Source organism: Pseudophryne corroboree, chromosome 10, assembly GCF_028390025.1.
Source record: "Pseudophryne corroboree isolate aPseCor3 chromosome 10, aPseCor3.hap2, whole genome shotgun sequence".
Classification (NCBI taxonomy): domain Eukaryota; kingdom Metazoa; phylum Chordata; class Amphibia; order Anura; family Myobatrachidae; genus Pseudophryne; species Pseudophryne corroboree.
Window position 1 is genome coordinate 298498311 of NC_086453.1, and position 23269 is coordinate 298521579.

At 43.6% G+C, this 23269-nt stretch overlaps 2 protein-coding genes across 2 annotated transcripts in view; both read right to left on the bottom strand.

Moving 5' to 3' along the window:
* Positions 1-1527: 1527 nt before the first annotated feature.
* Positions 1528-23269, bottom strand: part of LOC134966567 (espin-like) — a 620060-nt gene continuing 598318 nt past the window's right edge. The window contains exons 12-14 of the mRNA XM_063943414.1: positions 5093-5172; positions 4967-4978; positions 1528-2070 (exon numbers count right to left, since the gene is read on the bottom strand). Coding sequence (XP_063799484.1) covers positions 1923-2070; positions 4967-4978; positions 5093-5172 — 240 coding nt within the window. The 3' untranslated portion in view covers positions 1528-1922. The remainder of the gene's footprint in view (positions 2071-4966; positions 4979-5092; positions 5173-23269) is intronic.
* On the bottom strand, positions 17453-19459 carry LOC134966566 (espin-like protein). Its single transcript, XM_063943413.1, has one exon. The coding sequence runs from the start codon at positions 19386-19388 to the stop codon at positions 17697-17699; it is 1692 nt and encodes a 563-aa protein (XP_063799483.1). The 5' UTR covers positions 19389-19459; the 3' UTR covers positions 17453-17696.

A 23269-nucleotide genomic window follows, 5' to 3' on the forward strand; every position in this document is an offset into this window, starting at 1 on the left:
ATATACACCTCATTACACTACAGTTCACATATTAACAATGCGGTATGTGCATATTGTATGTTAGCTGATTATCCTTATAAGTGAAGATTTTCACAAACCTGACAGTGTTTGTAGATGCTCCCTAATAACACTCATACCAAAAATGCCGGGACTTACCCGGGAATACGGTCCCGGGATCATGCAAGGACATTCTTGGGTTAGGCGCCTTTCACACTGCAGTCAGAAGCCTAGCATATTGCCGGGTTGCTGACGTCAGCTGTGACGCGGCGGGGCGGCGCTTGGAGATCACATGAGAGTGAACAGGAGCTTGGTCGCATCAACCTGGCTCCTGTTCACACCGCACAGTAAGCCGGGTTGAACATGAGTTCAACCCTGCTCAAGAGCAGGGTTGAAATACCCGGTCACTGGACCCGGTATTTCAACCCCGGCACCTTTTCACACTGCACATGAACACGGGTTATGCGCATTCATGTGCCAAAAACCCGTGTTCAGAGGTGATGGTGTGAAAGGGATATTAGTGCAGTAATATCAGATGGGGTTCCAGTGTCAGAGATAGAAGAAAGCTCCCAGCCAGGAGGTGTGTGAAGATGCAGCACGTGATTGGACTATAGAGACCTAAGCCATCCAATCAGCATGGGCAGCTGCTGTCCCCTAACTGTACACACTCCTATCTCTCCATGAAAATGAACAGTGGGCAGTGAGGGTGTGTGAAGATGCAGCACGTGATTGGACTATAGAGACTGCAGCCATCCAATCAGCATGGGCAGCTGCTGTCCCCTAACTGTACACACTCCTATCTCTCCATGAAAATGAACAGTGGGCAGTGAGGCGGTTTATAAAGTAATTAACCAATCAGCTATCGCTTGGTCTTAAAACATGAAGGAATATAATAATAAAGAGTGTAAGAATTCTATTGCCACAAATATTGTATTACCTTTTCCTGTGTAATTTGATTATTTTACCATAAAGTTGCAGTACTGTACTATATTATGTTAATATTAGCGCCTACTGCTACTAATAAACAAGAACATTAAAGCTAAAGGATATATCACTGAGACGTAAAATGCTTCTATACCTAAAGGACAAAATGAAAAGGCATTTCTTGGGAGTCAGAAGTATATAGCGGTTCACGGATGTATTTTGTTCTCACCTATATCCGGATGACTGCAATGACCTTCATTTGTGTCTTACTGAGAGGATTACCGTAGATAGGAAAAAAAAATGATTTCCCGCAATGACCATCTTATATGTGCAATGACAGGAGATCTCCCATTGCCTGTTCTAGCAACCATGGCTGAGACCAGATCTATCCTTAATGATTGGCAATTCTGTGCAAGCTAACCATACTGGGGTGTGCAACTAATTTGAGATGCCAATATTTGACAGGACTTGTCTTATATACTTTCCATTTATAGTACTGAGAGTTTGTGAGGTTGGGGCGTGGGGTGGGGGAAGGGGGCTCTGAAGATCAGACGAGATTGTCCAAATTCTTTAACTATCCTTAAATCATCTGCAAATACATTTGCACATGTTACAAATTGCTCTTTAATACAAAGAACCCTGTATTTTAGGTTTAGCTGCCCACTAGGGACAATGGTAGAACCATATAGTTTCAGAAACTAGTAAAATAAAAGAAATTGCTACATTTTGTTACTCCTATGAATAGCTCTAAAAAGATCATTGTGATGCCCCTAAGTTGGGGCATGGTCTAAACAAAAACAATTTTGAATTCCGCAGAAATATTTTTGTATAATGTACTAATCTTGGGTCCCGCAGTCCACACAGGTGTCCGGATCCCCCAGGTGGGCTGACGGCGACTTCTAGAGATGATGAAATGTTTCCAAGACTTCTGCACGTTGAACAGGTGACAACATAAACTTTGACTTGACAGTGAACGGTGACGGACACAAAATTTGTTGCAACTAATGTTTTGCTATGTCCCCTTTTTTTAGGATAATTTGCCTTTGCCACGGCGCTAACTTGGTCTCATCATAGCCGAGCGTTCTTAGCTTTTCAGACTGCTCCTTCTCTCGCTCCGCCTCTTCTTTCTTTAACTTTTCTTGCTCTTTCCTGGAAGACAAAATGCAGAAAAACCTCTAAAAATGTAGTTACTGGGAAAAAAACACAATATTTAATAAATCCCAATAAAGTAATTTTTTTGCAACTACACATAATAAAAACAACCACATGCTACAAGTTACTAACTACATAATCATCATCATCATCTTGGGAGCTTTTAAGGACTCGAAAGGGGTTTCCACTTTACATATTACTGCTTCTAAGTCTCTCTTCCTCCAGCAAGTGTTACTTTTGGAGACCCCTACACACTCATTTGTTGTGTTCGACAAGATAAAAACGGGACCCTTACTGATACTCTCATTTAGAAGCATTGTAGGAGACCTCCACTGGGAGAGAGCCTATTATGGTGGCCAGCAGAGACCCTGCACGATGTGAGAGCTGGGGGACTGATGAATACAGCAAATATGCAGGTTTCAAGTGTACGTATACTGCAGAACAGAACAGCAGCCAGACGCAATGACCATACAACTTAATATTTGGTTGTTGTTTCCCCATTAAAAGAGATATTCACCAAATTTATATTAGTAAAAAGATCTTTTTCCTGCATGTAATAGATGTCCAGCCCCTTTTCCGTTCAGGACATATATGTTCTGCAATTCTCCATGAGCTTCTAAGACAGAGGTACCCAAGGCACACTAACAGTCGCGGTTTTAAGGATAGCCATACCTCATAACTGTCCCGATTTTTGTGGGACAGTCCCTTTTTTTTGGGCACTGGATGTTTGATTGATGGACCAACACACCAATGACACGATTAACAGAAGGATCAATCATAGCAATGGACGTTTGATTGATGGATCAACACACCAATGACACGATTAAAAGAAGGATCAATCATAGCAGTGGACATTTGTATGATGGACCAACACACCAATGACAGGACTTATAGAAGGACCAATCAAGACTGATCCCCGCCCCAAGATGTCCGATCAACCCCATATATCCGGAATTCAACATGGCAAGCCACACTACTGCTCCCAGAAGATTCTGATGGATCGAATTGCGTTGGAGGATTCTAACAAAAGCACTCATACCCACACAAGGAGAAACCAAGCCGGCGCATATCGTCCTTACAGACTAAGCACCGTTGGCTGATAGACGAAGACTTAGGCTATGTCCCAACCAGGTGGACCCTGTGTGCACCACCATCGCAGCAGGTAAAACAGTCCGGGACCTGCACTCTTCCACCCCAACTGGCGTACAATACCCCCTCATTGTGGCCACACCACCCATCCACCACTCAGGTATCCGGGCCTCTGGAGTAGCGGGACGCCATACTCCAGAACGGCATCTCAGAGCCACCATTAAGGATATAAACTGTTGGACTAAAGACAAAGACTTTTTGATTTGGAAACGATCACCTTTACACCATCACAGTAAGCACCAGTATAGAGGGCATACAGAAATGGTGTCCGGTTGAGAAAAGATAGAGAGGTGTAGGGGGGGGAGAAAGGGAATGTACAGAAACGCTGTGCGGTGGGTAAAGGATAGGGAGTGCTGCGGGTGGGAGTGCTGCGGGTGGGGGAGGGTGTGTGTGCGGGTGCTACGGGTGGGGGGTGCGTGGGTGGGGGAGGGGCGTGTGCTGCGGGTGGATGTGGTGGATGCTGCGGATGCGGGATGGGAGGGGCATGTGCTGTGGGTGGGGGGCGGATGTGGTGGGTGGGGTGGAGGGTGCAGGGGGGGGGGAGGTGGGTGCGGGGTGGGGTTGGTGCGGGGGTGCCGCGGGTGGGGTAGGGGTGGGTGGGGTGGAGAGTGCGGGGGTGTAGCAGGGGGGAGAGGTTGGTATGGGGGTGGGAGAGGTACAGGGGTGCCGCGGGTGGCGGAGGGAGGAGGGTTTTTTCGTGTTGTGGGTGTTACAGGTGGGGGAGGGAGTGCCGCGGGTGGGGGAGGGGCGTGTGCCAAGGGTGGGGGATGGATGTGGTGGGTGCTGTGGGAGCCGCGGGTGGGGAATGGGCGGGGGGTGGGGGAGGGGGCGCAGCGGGTGGGGTGGATGCTGTGGGTGCCGTGGGTGGGAAGGTGCGGGGTGCCGTGGGTTAGAGGGTGCGGGGTGGCGCGGGCCGTGTGCCGCGGGTGGGGGGTGGATGCTGTGGGTGCCTCGGGTGGGAGGGGGGGGGGGGGGTGCGGCTGTTAGTGGTCGTCCACGGCATTCTCCTCCGGACTGTGCGGCAGCGGTTACTGCGAGTCCTGCTTACAGTCCCCAGCTGCAGTGTCACCAGGGTGCAGGGAGTGTACGGGGAGGAGGGAGAGAGGGCACTGGGCGGAGACGGAGAGGGGGATGGGCGGACAGAGGGAGGGGACTGTTCCTGGCCTGCATCCAGACACTGTGGCCAGGCACAGAGTCACAGACCTGGCCTATTATATAGGAGTTTACTGTTCTTGACAATTTGCAGATGCATACTTCTATGCAGGTGAAATGTTAAGCATATCGACCACACTGTTCTGTATATATTGTTTGACACACTGTACCATATATTGATTTGTCTTACACACTGTATAATTGTGAACTGGAAATATTTAAGAAAAGTGTTTTACACTATTGACAATCATTACAAACAGAGCCAGCACCGGGACAGAGCGCAGCGATCTATTGTATTGTACCACATGGTATATAAGTAAAACCTGGACTGTTAATGTGCCTTGAGGACCGAGGTTGGGTAACACTGCTGTAAGAGGTGACCTTTATACAACAACTGGCAGGAGAGTTTGGGAGTTCCACCCATAGAGGCCTGTAATATGCGGAATGACCACCATATGCTCTGGATAAATGTCCTGATACTTCTGTCAAAACTGTCTCTGGGAGCAGTTCTCCTCTAAGTAAAATGAACGCAGCCTACTTGTCCGGGCAACAATATTATACTCTGACTTTTGGAGAATAAGAGCCTACTCACCGTTTCTGTTCTCTGTCACACGTACGGTTGCAAAGGAAAGAAAAGAGAGAAAAGTTACATTTCTCATAAGACACATTGCATAAAAAAGTATTTAAAAGAACAATTTACAGTACAACTAATTCTTACTTCTCTTCCTCCATCTTCTTCCTGAGAATCTCTCTCCGCCATGCAGGCATGCTAGACAGGCGCGCTGCCTCCTCCTGTTCCTATGCAAAAGGGAACATTTGCTAAATACATACCACAATGACAGTGACTCATCATTCTATATCGAAATAACGTGTGCAAACAATGGGTTATCGTTCTAATAAAGCCACTGAGTCTCATAAAGCTTTCCACCCCTTAATCCCATTTGCCTTTGAAAACAAAATGAGATGAATTGTAATATTTTGGTCACCAAAGGTTCTTATTGTCCGCCCTCAAGAAACCCCAGCAGGTCAGGCTATCTGGATAGGAGGGATCTTACGCAGGTGAATGATTGTTTCACCTCAGGATAGCCTGGTAACGGGGTGCATTCGATATCCCGGCACCGCCGGGATACCGACAACTAGTCTCCCTCTTGGGGTGTCCACGACACCCCTAGAGGGAGAATAAATAGCGTGGCACATATAGCGCACCCGCAAGGGGCTCTTTTGCACTCGCCCGCTGCCGGCATTCCGGTGGTCGGGATCCTGACAGCTGGGATATTGATACCAACCCCTGGTAACATGACCTGTTGGGGCTGTTTGGGAATTGACAATTTCCTTAAAGAATCTCTGACCTAGGACTCATTCACTCCAGCAAATGCAAAATAAAAATGAATGATAATGTTTCTGAAAAAAATTAATATCAATAAATAAAATCATCTATCTATCTATCTATCTATCTATCTATCTATCTATCTATCTATCTATCTATCTATCTATCCACACACATATTATATAATTCACCAGGTACAATGTTTGTGTGTCCATCCATATGTATTGTATATTATATTATATAAAATACAAATCAGCTATACATTCCACAAACCTAGACAGGCATATTAGTTTTAATACGGAAGGCAATGACCCTTTGTGTTTATGTTCTTAGATGTGAAAATGAGATTACAGGGACATGCAGATAAATATTTCTGGACATTTTCAGTCTCCATCATTGTTAGTGGCAGGAACTCTTTAAATGGCCGTTATTTGGTCAGAGTACTACAGAGTAAATATGCACTTATAAATATACAAGAGTGTGGCGTGGATACTTATAATATTCAAGGCATACCTAGATTTCGACATTCCTAAGGAATATTAAGCTTGTAACAAATATTTGAAGGTAAACGGGGTACAGGTAGAGTATCACATATCCGGAATGCCGGTGGCAAGTCCGGTGCATTGGTGGGAGGGTCCGGCATGTCAGTAGGGGCTGTCAGTGGCGGGTCCTGGGAGTAGTGACGATGAGAGAATGGCTGCAAAGCCATTCCCCCACCTGTCTGTGAATGGCTCCAGTGACATCATGACGCCGGCCACATCATGACGTCACTACAGGGCCAAAATATTCCGGTGTTCAGAATATTTCAGTTAACAGGTATCGGGATAACGAATACCCGACCTGTACTAATAAATCTATTGTAATTTTCTCCATTATGTTGTTCTCTATGATGCTCTCTCAATGTTTCGCTTACCAGTCGCATTTCTTCTCCATGCTGTATCTGTATCTTTTCACCCTCTCTACTGCAGTGCAGGAATACAGTAAGTCCTCGCCTACCTGGCCTTTCCATTGACGTGGCTCTCCTGTCATTCAAAATCCTGTTTATTCCTGGGAACATAGACACTACTTTCCCAGCAGTGAAAGGGATTTCAGAGTGCGTGACTGTATAGGAGAGATGGGCATTTTACCCAATTGCCCCATAATCCCAAAGTCACTCCTTTGCACTTCTCTTGCCCTAAAAACAGAGCTGCAGCCTATACTCAATATCAATGCAGATGCATAGTGGGCGGAGAAGAGCTAGGGGTGGCAAATAACCCACCTCCCACTATATATGCCAATAATGAGATCATTTTATGAGAGTACATTCTGTGGCCACAATGAAGAACGTAACACGTGTGACACATCTCTATACATTAGGTGGCTTAGCCAACTTCACCTTTAATCATGTTATAACGGACAGCACATAAAATGGTTATAAGGAAAAGCACAGACATTTCCCGTTATAAGAAGAATTCAGAAATACATTTGAAAGCATGTCTGTACAAACATAGCAATGTATCGCTCTGTAACCATTGTAAGACCACTAAACCTCAAATAAAAGTTTACTTGTGGCATAATGCATTGCCTACTGTAAGTTATAAGAGCAGTTTTGTGCCCATAATAAATCACAATGCTGGAGGCAAAGCGCAGGGCCGTAACTCGGTGTATGTGGAGTGTGTCACCGCAGGGTAGGGGGCGCTGTTGGCAGCACTTGTCAATTATGTTTTAATTACTTTAATTTGCAGCCCCCCCCTTTTGAAGCCCAGAAACTTCTGACCGCCCATCTCCTACCCCCATCACTTCCAACGCTAATACCTATAAAACATTCATCAGCTTAACTTAATTGATCTTTGTTATTCAGTCACACTGTACTTTATTACATTTCAAGATGCTGGCATACACAGGATTTGAACACATCACCTGTGGCATTGCAGTCAGTCACTCTATTTATTGAGCTATCCACCCTTGCACAGAAAGCTAGAGAATTCTAACTATTTGAAGCTTACCTTGTACTTTGTGAAAAAATTATCAGCATTGCAGCTGAGCAGATCTATGTAGTGTGTGGCTGCAAGGGATTGGGGGCCTCATTCAGACCTGGTCGCTGCAGCGGCAGCATACGCAGGCTGAAGCCCTGTGCGCACGCAAAGAAGCAGCACTGCGAGTACGCACACAGTGAGATGCGACGGCATCTCACTTGTGCGATCACCTCTGCCTGATTAACAGGCAGAGGCGGTCGCGGGGCATGTCGGCAGCGTTTTTGGGACGCGGTACGGACCGTTTGTGGGTAGAGAGCTACTCGGCAGGTGCGAAAGCATTGCTGGGCTTAGGGCCTGGTATGCTAGGCGGACTTGCCCTGTGCTGGGCGTCTCCCTGCATGTCAAAGATTTTGATCGTAGATGTGCGTTTTTTCACACATCTATGATCAGGTCTGAATGAGGCCCTGGATGTGTGGCTGCAGTCTACATAGATCTGCTCAAAGGCAATGCCGATTATTTTTTTTTACAAAGTACAAGTAGCTTCATATTGTTAGAAATCTCAGTTTTTATGCAGGATCAAATAGATCAATGAGTAGAGTGTTTTACTGGAATCCTGGGTATGGTAGTATATTGAAATGTGTTATTTAATAAAGGGTATTGTAACAGAACAACAGCGAGCTACCAAGTGCATGAATATGGTATAAAGAGGATTTGTGTCCAAATCCATTTTATTGTGGTGTTCCATAAATCTGTGCATATATATATATATCTATAGATTGTAAGCTTGCGAGCAGGGCCTTCCTACCTCTATGACTGTTATCACCCAGTTTGTAATTGTTATTTCAAATTGTAAAGCGCAACGGAATTTGCTGCGCTATATAAGAAACTGTTAATAAATAAATAAATATATTTTATATATATATATATATATATCAAGCAGAATTCCGGCACTCACCCCTGCATGTATTACAAGTGCAATAAGCTATATATTTTGGAAGGGGCATCATAGCATGGGCTTTCTCTGGGATCAATTTTGTCATGCCACTCACCCACGAAGCATGCACCTTATGGGGGTAATTCAGACCTGATCGTAGCAGCACATTTTTTAGCACTTGGGAAAAACCATGTGCACTGCAGGTGAGGCAGACATTACATTTGCAGAGAGAGTTAGATTTGGGTGGGTTATTTTGTTTCTGTGCAGGGTAAAAACTGGCTGCTTTATTTTTACACTGCAATTTAGATTTCAGTTTGAACACACCCCACCCAAATCTAACTCTCTCTGCACATGTTATATCTGCCCCACCTGCACTGCACATGGGGGGGTCATTCCGAGTTGATCGCTAGCTGCCATTGTTCGCAGCACAGCGATCAGGCTAAAAACCAGCATTTCTGTGCATGCCCCGCAATGCGCACACGCGACGTATGGATACAAAGCCCGTTGTGGTTTTGCACAGGTTCTAGCGAAGTTTTCAGTCACACTGGCGGCCGCAAGAAGATTGACAGGAAGGGGGCGTTTCTGGGTGTCAACTTTTCAGGGAGGGTTTGCAAAAACACAGGCGTGTCTGAAAAAACACAGGCGTGGCTGGGCGGGTGTATGACGTCAAATCCGGACACGAATAGGCTGAATTGATCGCAAGCGCTGAGTAGGTTCAGAGCTACTCAGAAACTGCACAAACTGTTTTTCAGATCTCGCCTGCACATGCGTTCGCACTTCTGCTAAGCTAAAATACACTCCCCAGTGGGCGGCGGCATAGCGTTTGCATGGCTGCTAAAACTAGCCAGCGAGCGATCAACTCGGAATGACCCCCATGGTTTTGCCCAACTGCTAACAAATTTGCTGCTACGATCAAGTCTGAATTACCCCCTATGTCCCTATTTATAAATGGGAGGAGGGAATTCTCTTTCTGGCAGAGGGAATCAAAAAGTCTAGTTACGGCTCTGGCCAGGTACTCATATCGGTGACAAATCTGATATAAAAGTTTTCCTAATAAACACTGAAATGTGAACATAAAAAGTTAGCGTTTATACAGATAATTGTGTATTAACATCACTTGTATATTATACATTAATAAAAGTATCTAGTAATAATGTTTAATGGGAAATGTTCCTTGAGATCCTCAGAGTAACATAGGCTATGAATCATCTTCATCTCGCTATATTATTTGTCCAAATAGTGAACAGACTAATCAAAGCATTGAATTGTCTCTGACATCTTGCCACAGAGCAGGTGATGCTGGTGTCAGAGAGCCACAAATGAGTAATGGGGGGGGGGAGGAGGGGAGGAGGTCGGGGTGGTTTAGAGGCCAATATGAGTAATGGGGCACTGTCATTTAGGAAAATTAAAATTTTATTTTATTCTAGTGCAGCAACAGTCTGCCAAGGCACACACCAGTATTGGGGGTGGGGGCGGGAGTAAATATATATATATATATATATATATATATATATATATATACACACACACACACACAATATTGTGTAAAGGTTTTATGCAGCGCAGTGAGAATGCTTTCAAAAATAGAAGTGTTAATGGTTTATTTTTTATCAATTAACAAAATGCAAAGTGAATGAACAAGAGATATATCTAAATCATATCAATATTTGGTGTGACCACCCTTTGCCTTCAAAACAGTATCAATTCTTCTAGATACGGATATCACTCTCCTGTCTCCTGAGCTTAAACTATATCGCAAATGCAATTAAACAAATATTTATAAGTCTTAATACATTACTTCTAGAGCTGCTCCCGTTGAAAAAACAAACAAAAAAACACCAGCAAGATTTCATCAATACAAACAATGGAATTGATATCAAGAGGGCCCTCCAGTAGGTAGAACTGTGTGTCTATCTCAATTAGTCATTATCTTCAAATGCTGACGATGTTAGTCCGTAGAACTTTGTCTTAATGAAAGTCTGTCACAACTGGTAAAAGTAAATTTACCAATTAGTACAAAGTTAATTTTCCAGGGTGTGAGCTCTTGACACGAATAATCTGCAGCACTGGGGATACTTACTCCATTCATGTGTTTCGTCTTGTGTAGACTTCCTCAGGGGTGGAACAATAGTAAGTAATCTGATACAATTTCCAGCTTTAAAAAAACACCATATGACTGAAAACAATATTTGTGAGACTATGGGCAGTAGTAGACATTATATATACACACACACACACACACACACACACACACACACACACACACACACACACACACACACACACACGCACATAGGTTGAGTATCCCATATCCAAATATTCCGAAATACGGAATTTTTTGGGTGAGTCAGAGATTGTGAAACCTTTGTTTTCTGATGGCTCAATGTACACAAACTTTGTGTAATACACAAAGTTGTTAAAATATTGTATTAAATGAACTTTAGGCTGTGTGTATAAGGTGTATATGAAACATAAATTAATTGTGTGAATGTACACACACTTTGTTTGATGCACAAAGTTATAAAAAATATCAGCTAAAATTACCTTCAGGCTGTGTGTATAATGTGTATATGAAACATAAATGTATTCTGTGCTTAGACTTGGGTCCCATCACCATGATATCTCATTATGGTATGCAATTATTCCAAAATACGGAAAAATCCGATATCCAAAATACTTCTGGTCCCAGCATTTTGGATATGGGATACTTAACCTGTATATATATATATATATATATATATATATATATATATATTTACACACATATATATGCATATATTAGATCAGGAAGGCTATGTTGTGAGTTTAGTGGCCTTGTAAGAACCCCTTACCATTATATACATTGAAACATCTTCTTATAGGATACAGAAATTGTAACCATTTTGCCTAGAAGTATTGGCCCCTCTAATACATATGCTAACGCACATACAGAACGTAATCAACACTTACATACAGTGGGGACAGTTATGAAAACTATTTTTCTTTGTACTAATCCGAGGGTTGCCTTAGTTCTGTAAACAGCACTACAGCCAGGGACGGACTGGCCATCTGACACATGCCAGAAGGGCCGATGGGCAGGTGGGCCGATCTGCTCCCTCAGAGGGCCGAGAAGGCCGCGCACAGTTCAGCCTCCGGCTCTCTACTTCAGCCGCCCCCCTGGTCTCCATGGACATGGGGGCGTGCCGCGAGTCCACGCCCCCGGACTTGCGGCGCACCCCCTGCCCCCAGCAAGCGTCACCTTGGTAATGGGGGCGTGCCACGAGTCCACGCCCCCATGACCTGCAGCACGCCCATGTGCATTGTGGCGGCGCCCCCCCATGACGTGTCCGCACGAGCGCCCCCCCGTGACGAGCGGTCACGAATGCCTGGGCAGATTTAGAGCCCCAGTCCGTCGCTGACTACAGCAATGACAGAATCTCAATTGCTACTGTGGGTGATGCCACAATTTTTCTTTGCACCACTTTACATTTTATACTCCATAAGCTCCACTAGCAAACTCCAGGCCTAAGTATACCCCAACAGCATAGGTAAACATGGGTTTCTTGTCTCCCTGATACACAGACAGCAAAAGTGGAGCTCTGGGGTCTATGTACTAAGATTTGAAGAGACACAAAATACCAGCCAACCAGCTCCTATCTGTCATTTTTCAAACACAGCCTTTAACATGGCAGTTAGGAGCTGATTTATCTGTCTCCACTTTATCTCTCTGCAAGGTGTAGTCCCCTTTGTGAGAAATCATCTAATTCCTCTACAGATAGTTACATAAGAGCTCAGACATAAAATATGTACTTAATACAGTAAAACTGAGGCCCTACACACTTTATGGGCACCATTTGCCAGATCCACTGGGGTCCCAATGTCTAGAACGGGCACATAATGAATCCTCTCTTCTGTTAACATTCCATCCAAAAGAATGGTTAGCGTAAGCATACAGTGGAGTGTGACCATTACAGCCTTCAGACCCACAGCCGACCAGGAAATAGCACATTGAAGCAGGCAGGATATTTCTTTACTTTAACTCCTTGAACTGCACACTATACTCAGGTTTGGGAGAAACTAAATATATTCAGTACTAAACCTACACCTGGCTATATGGTTGATTGGCCAGTTACACCACAGTTGTCCACTTAAGTACAACCCAACTATATGGGCTACCACCGAACACCAACATACTAAGGGGTCTATTCATGAAGCAGTGATATGAGCGGAGAAGTGAGCCAGTGGAGAAGTTGCCCATGGCAAACAATCAGCATTGAAGTAACATTTACAATTTGCATACTATACAACTGTACGAAGCAGATGATTGGTTGCCATGGGCAACTTCTCCACAGGCTCACTTCTCCATGCTTTTCACTGCTTCATGAATAGACCCCTATATGTCCTGAGCAATAAAAAAAAAACCAAACCTTACTTGACTGGCAAAACTGGTGGCATGGTACTGCATGTGGTCTTATTCTGAGCAGCTTACATGTATACCCAAACCTATAGATTGTACTGTCAGACCTCCAAACTTCCAGACCTGTTCATTTCGAGCACCCTTGTGGTGTGGTATGCAATATGGATAACTTATCTTAATATTACATTTATGCTATACAGAGAAACAAGCCCGGGTTTGACATTATAGTAGTGCAAACTACTGATTAGTAATCTAGCACTTGGAATAAAATAATAATAATAATAATTAAAAAAAAACACATTTGTTTTTAGGTTTACTTTATTAATCATCTAAAGTAGGTGGAACTGCACACAGAACTATAGCTGAAGGATAACAAAACACTTTCAGCGCAGAAGGAACACTGCAAAGGACATTATACACACATTAAGGCTTTCACAAACGGTTGGCTCTTCGAAAGAAGAATATTATGGAAGTACTGAGTGCACATGTGTAGTACAAGATTACCTAACGACCAAATCTGCATGTGGAACATAACTATGCAGCAATTAGTGACAGACAGTTAGAAGAACTCCATTTTTAACCCAATCACTCTGTAACCAACTAATATTACAGATATCTTATCAGAATTTATTCATAGGTGACCCGTTTTCATTTATGAAATATATAACTAAATTTTTCAATTAAAGATTTTAATTTAATGTCAGGATGTAGAAAATGGCTAAATATCCCCAGGTACCTCATCTCAAAGGTAAAGTTGTCATTTAAACATAATCAGTGGTGTCACTAACGGGGTGGAGACTGCGCCAGGTAACACCAAAATGGCAGAATCTGGGAGCGGACGCTGCATGATAAAGTCACCGTGCAGCTCTCGGTTACTGGGGAGATGGCAGTGCTGGGCCCACCCCCACAGTGATGACACTGTTGTGTCCTGTGAGGCCACGCCCTCTTCACCACAAGGCCATACCCACTTTTGGACGTGCACAGTTCATTTATCGCACTGGGGTGGGGGGAGATGTACTAAGTCTTGGAGAGAGGTAAAGCACCAGCCAATCGTCTCCTAACTGCCATGTTGCAGGCTGTGTTTGAAAAATGACAGGATCCTTAATACATTTGCCTCTTGGTGACCAAAACCCTAGTGACACCACTGAACATTTTACCTGGTAACCTGCATATGTGGATTTTATATACTGACAGAAACATACATTTGGAACAATGCTGAGGAGATTTTCACTCAGGCAGGCCCTGTACCCTCTCTCTCCACAGGAATCACAGCCGTGATTAATAAAACATATAGGTTACAAGGCTGCCAAAGCAGTGCATTCAATGGGTGACAGTCCAATCTACTGAAGACATGCACTGATTGCAGACAACCTATCCTGGCTGTTATCCCTGAGGAAGTGCCAGGCCTGGGGTTTCCCATCAGTTTGAATATGATTTCCCCTAAATAATGTTGTTTTTTTAGTATTGCTTCTATATCCTCTACTGTAATGTAGGAGGTCATTATTATTCACCTTCTAAAACCAAGGTGAACGTTCATGGAAGATTAACATAACCCCATAAAGTGGCACACACATAGAAGTCTTGTGACAAGTTGTCCTTCCCACCCCCACCCCCCCGCCATCCAATAAAACATAGTACAATTAACTCAGCCAATCCATTATTCCGCAATCATAATATACAACTTATGCATTGATATAGGACACACATTACTTCAAAGATCTGTTTCTTAGGGGTCTATTCATGAAGCAGTGAAAAGAGTGGAGAAGTGAGAGAGTGGAGAAATTGCCCATGGCAGCCAATCAGCTACTCTGTATAATTATATAGTATGCAAATTATAAATATGTGAATGCTGATTGGTTGCCATGGGCGACTTCTTTACTGGCTCACTTCTCCACTCTCTTCCCTGCTTCATGAATAGACCCCTAAGTCCTTATGGGGAACATTGGGGCAGATGTATTAACCTGGAGAAGGCATAAGGAAGTGATAAACCAGTGATATGTACAGGGTGATAAAAGCACCAGCCAATCAGCTCCAATATGCAAATTGACAGGAGCTGACTTTTCACTGGTTTATCACTTCCTTATGCCTCCTCCAGGTTAATACATCTACCCCAATATTAGAAGCAGCTGGCGTGTCTACTTAATAACATCACACATCTATCTCTAATTGCTAATTTTGGTAGAAAAAAAATCTCATAAATCAGTAGCTACAAATAAGATTTAAAACCTTTACATATTTCTGTTAATTATTTACAGGAACAGAAAAAGTAACTTTGCTAAGTAGCAGCATATAGATGCTAAGAAGGTAACATGAAACCATTTATGGAGGAGGTGAGGCTCAGTTCTCAAAACAGGGAGCAAACATGACTTTGGGGCCAGGTGAGACTCATCCAAGACCAAGAATACTAAAACAGCTGAAAGCAGGGCTGGTTACGCCATTAAGTAATGGGAAGAGGCTGCAACTACAGACCAGCGAGTCTGACCTCAGTAGTGGCAAACTCATTGAACATGCTGACCGAAAGAACTGTGGGATACCTCACCCAATATCCTCAATATTCAAGATCCTAAGCAGCATATGGAAGCTGGGCAGTTTCCATTCCTTCTTTTCTTTCTTCAGGCTGCGCTTAATCATTTATAATTCTCCACAGTGTCAAGCGACTACCATGGAAACCACAGTTACATGGTTCTTGAGTAGTGAGTAGAGAGCAGAAAGATTTTGGAACACAACTCTTATCTGCTCTGTAATCCTCCCACTCCTTACCCATCCTTCCTCTTCTATAATATGATATGCATGTGTGTGTGCTCTGGTGGCAGCCATACTGGACCCACTCCAGAAATATTATAAAAAAGAGATAATGATTTATAAAAAAAACAAACCAAAAACAAAACAGATGCATGCCTTAAGGAAACTTAACTTACTATTTAACAATAAAAAAAACTCTATGTAGGATCGCTGCTTTAAAGGCATTGACATGGTCTCATGAGACTGAAATCTAAATTAGAATGCTTGAAATTTTAGTCAGAGGATACGATATTGGTTGAGGAGATGGAGTGCACAGTTCTAAATGTATTATCATTAACAGTATATGGGGCTGATGTAACAATCTCCATAGATCATCAATCATTTTGGTCAGGCCTCCGCACCTCTCACGTGAGTATCATGAGGCATATTTCTGTTTTTATGCAGTACAAGTAGTAATGCCACCAATACTGTTAAAAGTTAAGATCTTAATGAGGACAGGTCCAACTATAGGACTGGTCAAAGTATAGACTCTTTGGGCAATACACTGGTATCATCTCCACTCTCCAGTGCTTCTGGTACCATGGAGCGGTTGTCCATCATTTTCTAGAATCTACTTGATAAATTTGACCTTACAGCTGATTCCACTCTTGTTACTGCTTGATACATGAACCTTATGTAAGGCTCTATAATACCAGCAGCACTGCAGAGAGAAGATGACACCAGTGGACTACCCAAAGACTCTTCTTTGGACCAGTCCTATAGTTGGACCTCTCTTCATTAACATTATTACTTTTAATACTACTGGTTCGATATCTACTAGTACTGCAGAAGAACAAAGATATGCATCATGACGCACACACGAGAGGTGGGGGAGGTGTGACCCAAATGATTGACTATCTATGTAGATTAGAGAAATGGTTCAGAATGTGTCTAATACAGCTACATTGCCAAAAAAATACAAAATCTCAAATAAATAAATAAAATAATTATTAACTGTGCCCAAATGGCAACAAAAAAGGAGGAAAGGTTGTCAGGATTTCAGATGACTTTAAAGTAGGCACCATAGCAAAGCAATGGGTAAGGCCAGCTGCATGCTACAGTAGCTTGCATAGGAAGAATTAGTAGCAGTAAGAGATGTGGTCGGTGGGAATACCGTGTTCAAGGCAGGAGGCCGTATCTCTAGAAACGCATAAATAAATTAGATCTTGTGCAAGATTATCTGTATAGATGGAGCATGGTCACAAAACGTACCATTACAAGGATACCTATATGTATAGCTTTCAGAAGAGAATAGAGAGGGGGGTAAATAACAGCTTATTTTCTATATATTAAGGGTTTTAACATAGTGCAGGCGAATATTATTCTAAGAGAAGTATCAGAACAAGAGGAGCTGCACAATAGCTGAGGGCTAGTAGTGAATCTGAGAAATGTTTATATATTTTTCGTATGGAGCCTTGATCTTGCCTAATCCAGTTCAACAGTATATTGTATTTTATTTTACCTCAAAGAAATGTCAAGTTCATTTAATAAATTCAAACTTCAACTATATGGATGATTATAAAATATGCTGTAAGAACTCTTACATGCTTAAGAGTAAAATTTTATATATTGCTGAATGGTTCTATGGTCAAGTATTTTCATTCAGATGCCAAATTAATCACTATTATTATTATTATTATTTAGTAGCATGGGCTCCTTGACTGGATGGAACAATTTTTTGTTGCACTAAAAATACATCTAAACAAACCCTCTAAGCATTGTGCTTATGAAATGGGCTTAAATGTCTTCCCCGATCCCCCATTTCTACCACGAAACAAATGTGCACCAGCTCTTGTGTCACCTTACTCGCTCTCTAGGGATTATCACGTTGCACACTTGAGGCAGCAGTCTTCTGCTGCCGTGTGTTATGGTAAAAAATGTATTTACCATCAACAGCTTATGTACTAAAGCAAGTGGTAATAGAGACTTTCATATATCAAACATCTCTGCTTCTTTCTCTTTCCAAAATGAAAAGCTGCGATCAATATACCGACATATGTCGTCATTAGTAAATTCTCCCAGTTCTGATACTAGCTGGATAGAGTCCTTCCTACTTTTAGGAAGAGGAGTTAGTTCATTGGAAGCCACTATGCTTTCTTTTTCTTTGGTGTCCATGGTAACCTTGGGTTCATCCTCGGGTTTGGTTTGAGTTATAGTTTCCTCTAGTTGCTCTGTTACTCTTGCACCATCTACGTCTCCCTCTATACTGTCCCCAAAAAAACGTTGCTTTAGGTCCTCAAATCCATCGGTCCAATCCCTCTTTCCGGATTCGATTTCTTCCATGACGACCTTATGAAATGCTCGAATGAGCTCCCAGCTATGGCTGCCAAGGCGGTCAAACATTTCATAGCACAGAATGTGTCTGAATTTTCTCTCTTCTCGCGACATGGACATTTCTAATAGCTGAAAGTAACCCAACATAAAGAGGTCCAATGTTAGGCTTGAATATTCCACAGGTAAACCATTCACATGTGGTAAAAAGTGCTCAGGCCAATAAAGCATGTTTGCTCTGCTCAAGCGGCGTATTTGCCTGGTGGGAACTTGACAGATTATACTTCTCCAGTGGCTGATCAACTTTCCGACAACTTGCCTCTGCTTCATAAAGTATAGAAGTCGATCATCATCACTTGGCCCTTTCGTCATTTTTATGCTATTTTCATCATGGTCGCCTTCGGTTTTATCAATGTCCAAATCACTGCTGATGGAACCACTGATTTTCTTTTTAGGAGTGCTGCTTTTAACTGACTCTGTGAATGTCCATTTCTTCCAGTGCTCAAGGAAAAGGTAGACTATTCTTTCTTTTCTCATATCGATGTAGTCTTGCACACAGCTGAGTTCTGTCTGCACAGGTAGACTTCTGGTCATGTGGTCTGGGCTGAACAATGGCTCTCCTAACTCATCCATAATGTTGCCTTGGTTACTAGCATCTATCTCTGTTGGGAAGACATCTTCATTGTGGTATGTCAGCTGGGATTGGGAAAGTATGATCGACTGATCCTCATGGGGTCTAGATGTAGCGTCATTCAGAACATTAAACTGCTCATTGCTTGTTATGTAGTCTTCTTCCAAGATGGGTTCCCTTCCATAGCTGTAAGCCGTTGTTCCTACGGGTAAGGATCTCTTCCTTTTATATATTCTGCCCGATGCATCATATGCACTTTGAGGCTGTGTGTACAATTCATAATTAGCTTTTAAATTTTTGACCGACACACCAAACTGTTTGATTTCCTTTTCAACTTCTTCTCTGGTGGAGCTAAAGGACTGAGATCTGCCAATGTTTGTGCCACCATCTTTTGGTGCATTTTGTGACTGCTCAGAAACATCTCTGCTCACCAAGTCAGCAAGATCAACTTCTTTACCGCCAAGTGTTGCCAGGAGGATGGCCATGCTTTTTAAGAGTGTGGAGATTTTGGAACACCAAGCAGGGAGGTCATCAGCTCTGCCTTGCATTTGTTTGGGATTAACAGTGAAGTGCTCCTGGGTTAAGGCGGCAGATACTGGCAGGAGTTGTTGAAGCTCGTGTTCCAGCTGCTCCAGCTCGGTTTCCACTTTCTGGACTTTATGCATCACTTGAAGGTTCTCAATTTGTTTCTCAATACGATTGATATCATCTTCGGTCATAAGCTCCCCGAAGGGTCCCAAAATAGCATTGTGAGCATGAGAATATCTCCAGCCTTCTGGGTGGTAGTAACTACCGGCCTCACACTAGTGGAAAAACAAAATACAAAAAAAGAGGGAAAATATCCCTCAGGATACAAATGCCAAATAGCCCTTTTGCTGCACTCTTTTCAAAGTCTACATGTTTTTAGTGGTGTAATGGCAAACCGTGATAACGCTAGGTAAGGTGTAGGGTTCTCGCTTAAAAACTGGTTACAAATCCCAGCAGATGGAAGCACAGAACACATTGTCACTGGTGGAACATACAGTTCACATTCCCATTTAATAAAAGCATGCTCTTACTTTATGTTAGCAGTAACATATGATTCAGCATGAGGATGACTAGTGATGAAGATGGTATAGGACAGAACACTCATTACACCACTAAATGACCATGTACAACGTTTAAACTTGCAGTATAGAGTATAGATGCGTAGGATCTCTAATTTATGCATCCATATTAATCAGCCTGTCTGGTATCCTGATGATATAAATGGCTGTGCCAATTAATTGTTCCCCCAAAACTCCATCTATATTACTATACTAGATACTGCAGTTTAAATGTATCATGATAAGAGAAAAATCAAACTTCACACCAACACCATGCAAACATGTATTTAACATTTACTTCCCTCCACCCCGTTATTTGTGCATTGTTGTCCTCAACGTTGTCACTAAAACAGTGCACCCTGAGTCCTTCTGCTTGATTATTACTCTATCTACTATGCTAACAAAAAACTTACAAAAAGGAACTGCGCAAAGGAGCACTATGGGTAATGCTGTATCTGTTGGGTTTTCATACTGTGCCGAGACAAAAATTCCAATTACTGCTTTCCAGTAGCTTATCTGTGCATGATAGAGCAATACCCCTTTCAGATCAAATGTACTGGGTCCGACCCAGAATTCTGAACACTGGTCCAACCCCGGACTGGCCTGGCTCAGATCCCTTTTACATTGGCGGCTGGACCAGGATTATTTCTGGGTCCAGCTGTTCACACCAGACCTGGGTCTATCTGGCTTCACAGTGGATGCTTGGAGATGATGTCATCTCCGAGCGCTACTGCTGGAAGTCAATCTGGTGGTATGCGGAACGACCCGGATCATCGTGGTCCGGGTCAGTCCCATGTCCAACCCTGGTTGCAACCCGGGTTATTCTTCCTAGTCCCTTTCAGACTGAGCAGTGACCCAGGTCCACCTTGCAATAACCTGGGTTATCGCGGTAGCCTGAAAGGGGTATTACTTATCTTTCCCCAATCCCCACTAAAAAATTCTATAGATTGTATGCTTGCGAGCAGGTCCTTCCTACCTCTATGACGGTTTGTTATTACCCAGTTTTGGGGGTAATTCTGAGTTGATCGCAGCAGGAATTTTGTAAGCAATTGGGCAAAACCATGTGCACTGCAGGGGAGGCAGATATAACATGAGCAGAGAGAGTTAGATTTGGGTGGGTTATTTTGTTTCTGTGCAGGATAAATACTGGCTGCTTTATTTTTACACTGCAATTTAGATTGCAGATTTAACACACCACACCCAAATCTAACTCTCTCTGTACATGTTATATCTGCCTCCCCTGCCTCCCCTGCAGTGCACATGGTTTTGCCCAACTGCTAACAAAATTCCTGCTGCGATCAACTAACGAATTACCCCCTTTGTTCTACCATTGTTTCCAATTGTAAAGCGTAATGGAATTTGATGCGCTATATAAGAACCGGTTAATAAATAAAAGATGTTTGGGGCCTTGATACAGTACAAACTTGCTTATGACGTTAACATAAAAAGACACTGAGACAACTACAGAACAGATTGTGGCTACTTTGTCTAGAGAAGGGAAAGGGAGATTTTTTGCTGCGCATATGTCTATCAATTATCTTAAATGAATTTAAACAGAACTAATGTCTTAAACATGGGATTACCAGTGTCAAATGTACGTGCGCCTCTATAAGGAGTTGTGTGTTACTCCTGTGCTGGAAAGCTGGAGAGAAAAATGGGAGAAAATAGAAGCGCTCAACACTTTCTGACACTGTAATCCTGGATCAATTCACAACCAAAGGGTCAAAAATTATAAATAAATATTTATTATGATCCAGTATAAAATACACTATACACAAGATATATATTAAACATAAAAGCCCTATCCTCACTGAATTACCACATATGTTATATTTTGAAACTCACATCAGTTACGTATATGTTTCAACAGGCAGTTTGAACAAAAATGCCAACTAATGCTGCATTCACACCGCAAATGCCGGGTCCTACCCGGTAAGACAAACGTGTACTTACCGGGTGGGATCCGGCATTTGCGCTCCGTTGCAGGCTTCCCGACCCGGCAATATACCGGGTCGGTTGCCATGACAACGGAGGCCGCAGCAGCAGCAGGGGCGGGGGTGGAGGCGGCGTCGGGAGATGAGCTCATCTCCAGCGCCGCCTCTCCCTATCTTGTGAATGGGAACCGTGTCGCATCGACACGGCTCCCATTCACACCGCACCTGACCCGGTAATCAACCCGGGTAAAACCCTTCTTTTTTACCGGGTTGATTTACCGGGTCAGGCGACCCGCTAAATCGCCCAGTGTGCTTTCACATCGCACACTGACCCGGTTCGACACGGCAATATGCCGTGTCGGTACCGGGTTATTTGTGCGATGTGAAAGGGGTATAAGTGACTAGCAGCAGAGCAATTGTAACAACTGTTGCAATAATGTTACCAAAGCTGTCGTGTAGCACTGTTGGAAATTAAATGAAACACAATTGCTGAATGTGAAATAAAGATATTGGGTGTAATCATAAGCTCTATGTTCAAGAGCTATAATATGAATCGTCTCAAAGTTCCAGAAGCCGATATAGGTGAGAGTAAATTGTTGAATTACCTCTCCAGTAGGGCTGAGAAGACCCGAGCATCCTCGGGTGAGTCCAAAAAAGCCCAAATTAGGTTGCAGATTTGGAGATTTTAGCCGTGCTGGCCGGGATCCCGCTGTTTGAAGACCTGTTTTCCCTGGGCGTGCACCGCCCGCTGCAATGTATGGGGAGAGACAGGTGTGCGGCTGCTGTGATGAAAGCCGCTGCAGGGATCAAATGCTTAGTGGGGCGCCTCGATCTCCCTGGACTTGCACCGTCCGTTGGAAATGAAAGGGAGAGAGGCTAATAGTTACCCACCGGAGCCGCACGGAGCTGAGAGTACGGCTTTGTCCTGTGCTGGAACCCACACTGCTTGCTCCTATAGATGGTGATCTGGAGCTGTGCGAAGTGTCCCAGAGGATGCAGTCTGTCAGTGAGGAATAAGGGGGAGGAGTTCTGACGCGTTTCGTCACGTGACCCGTGACTTTTTCAAAAAAGTCACGGGTCACGTGACGAAACGCGTCAGGACTCCTCCCCTTATCCCTCACTGACAGACTGCATCCTCTGAAGACACTTCGCACAGCTCCAGATCACCATCTATAGGAGCAAGCAGTGTGGGTTCCAGCACAGGACAAAGCCGTACCCTCAGCTCCGTGCGGCTCCGGTGGGTAACTATTAGCCTCTCTCCCTTTCATTTCCAACGGACGGTGCAAGTCCAGGGAGATCGAGGCGCCCCACTAAGCATTTGATCCCTGCAGCGGCTTTCATCACAGCAGCCGCACACCTGTCTCTCCCCATACATTGCAGCGGGCGGTGCACGCCCAGGGAAAACAGGTCTGCAAACAGCGGGATCCCGGCCAGCACGGCTAAAATCTCCAAATCTGCAACCTAATTTGGGCTTTTTTGGACTCACCCGAGGATGCTCGGGTCTTCTCAGCCCTACTGGAGAGGTAATTCAACAATTTACTCTCACCTATATCGGCTTCTGGAACTTTGAGACGATTCATA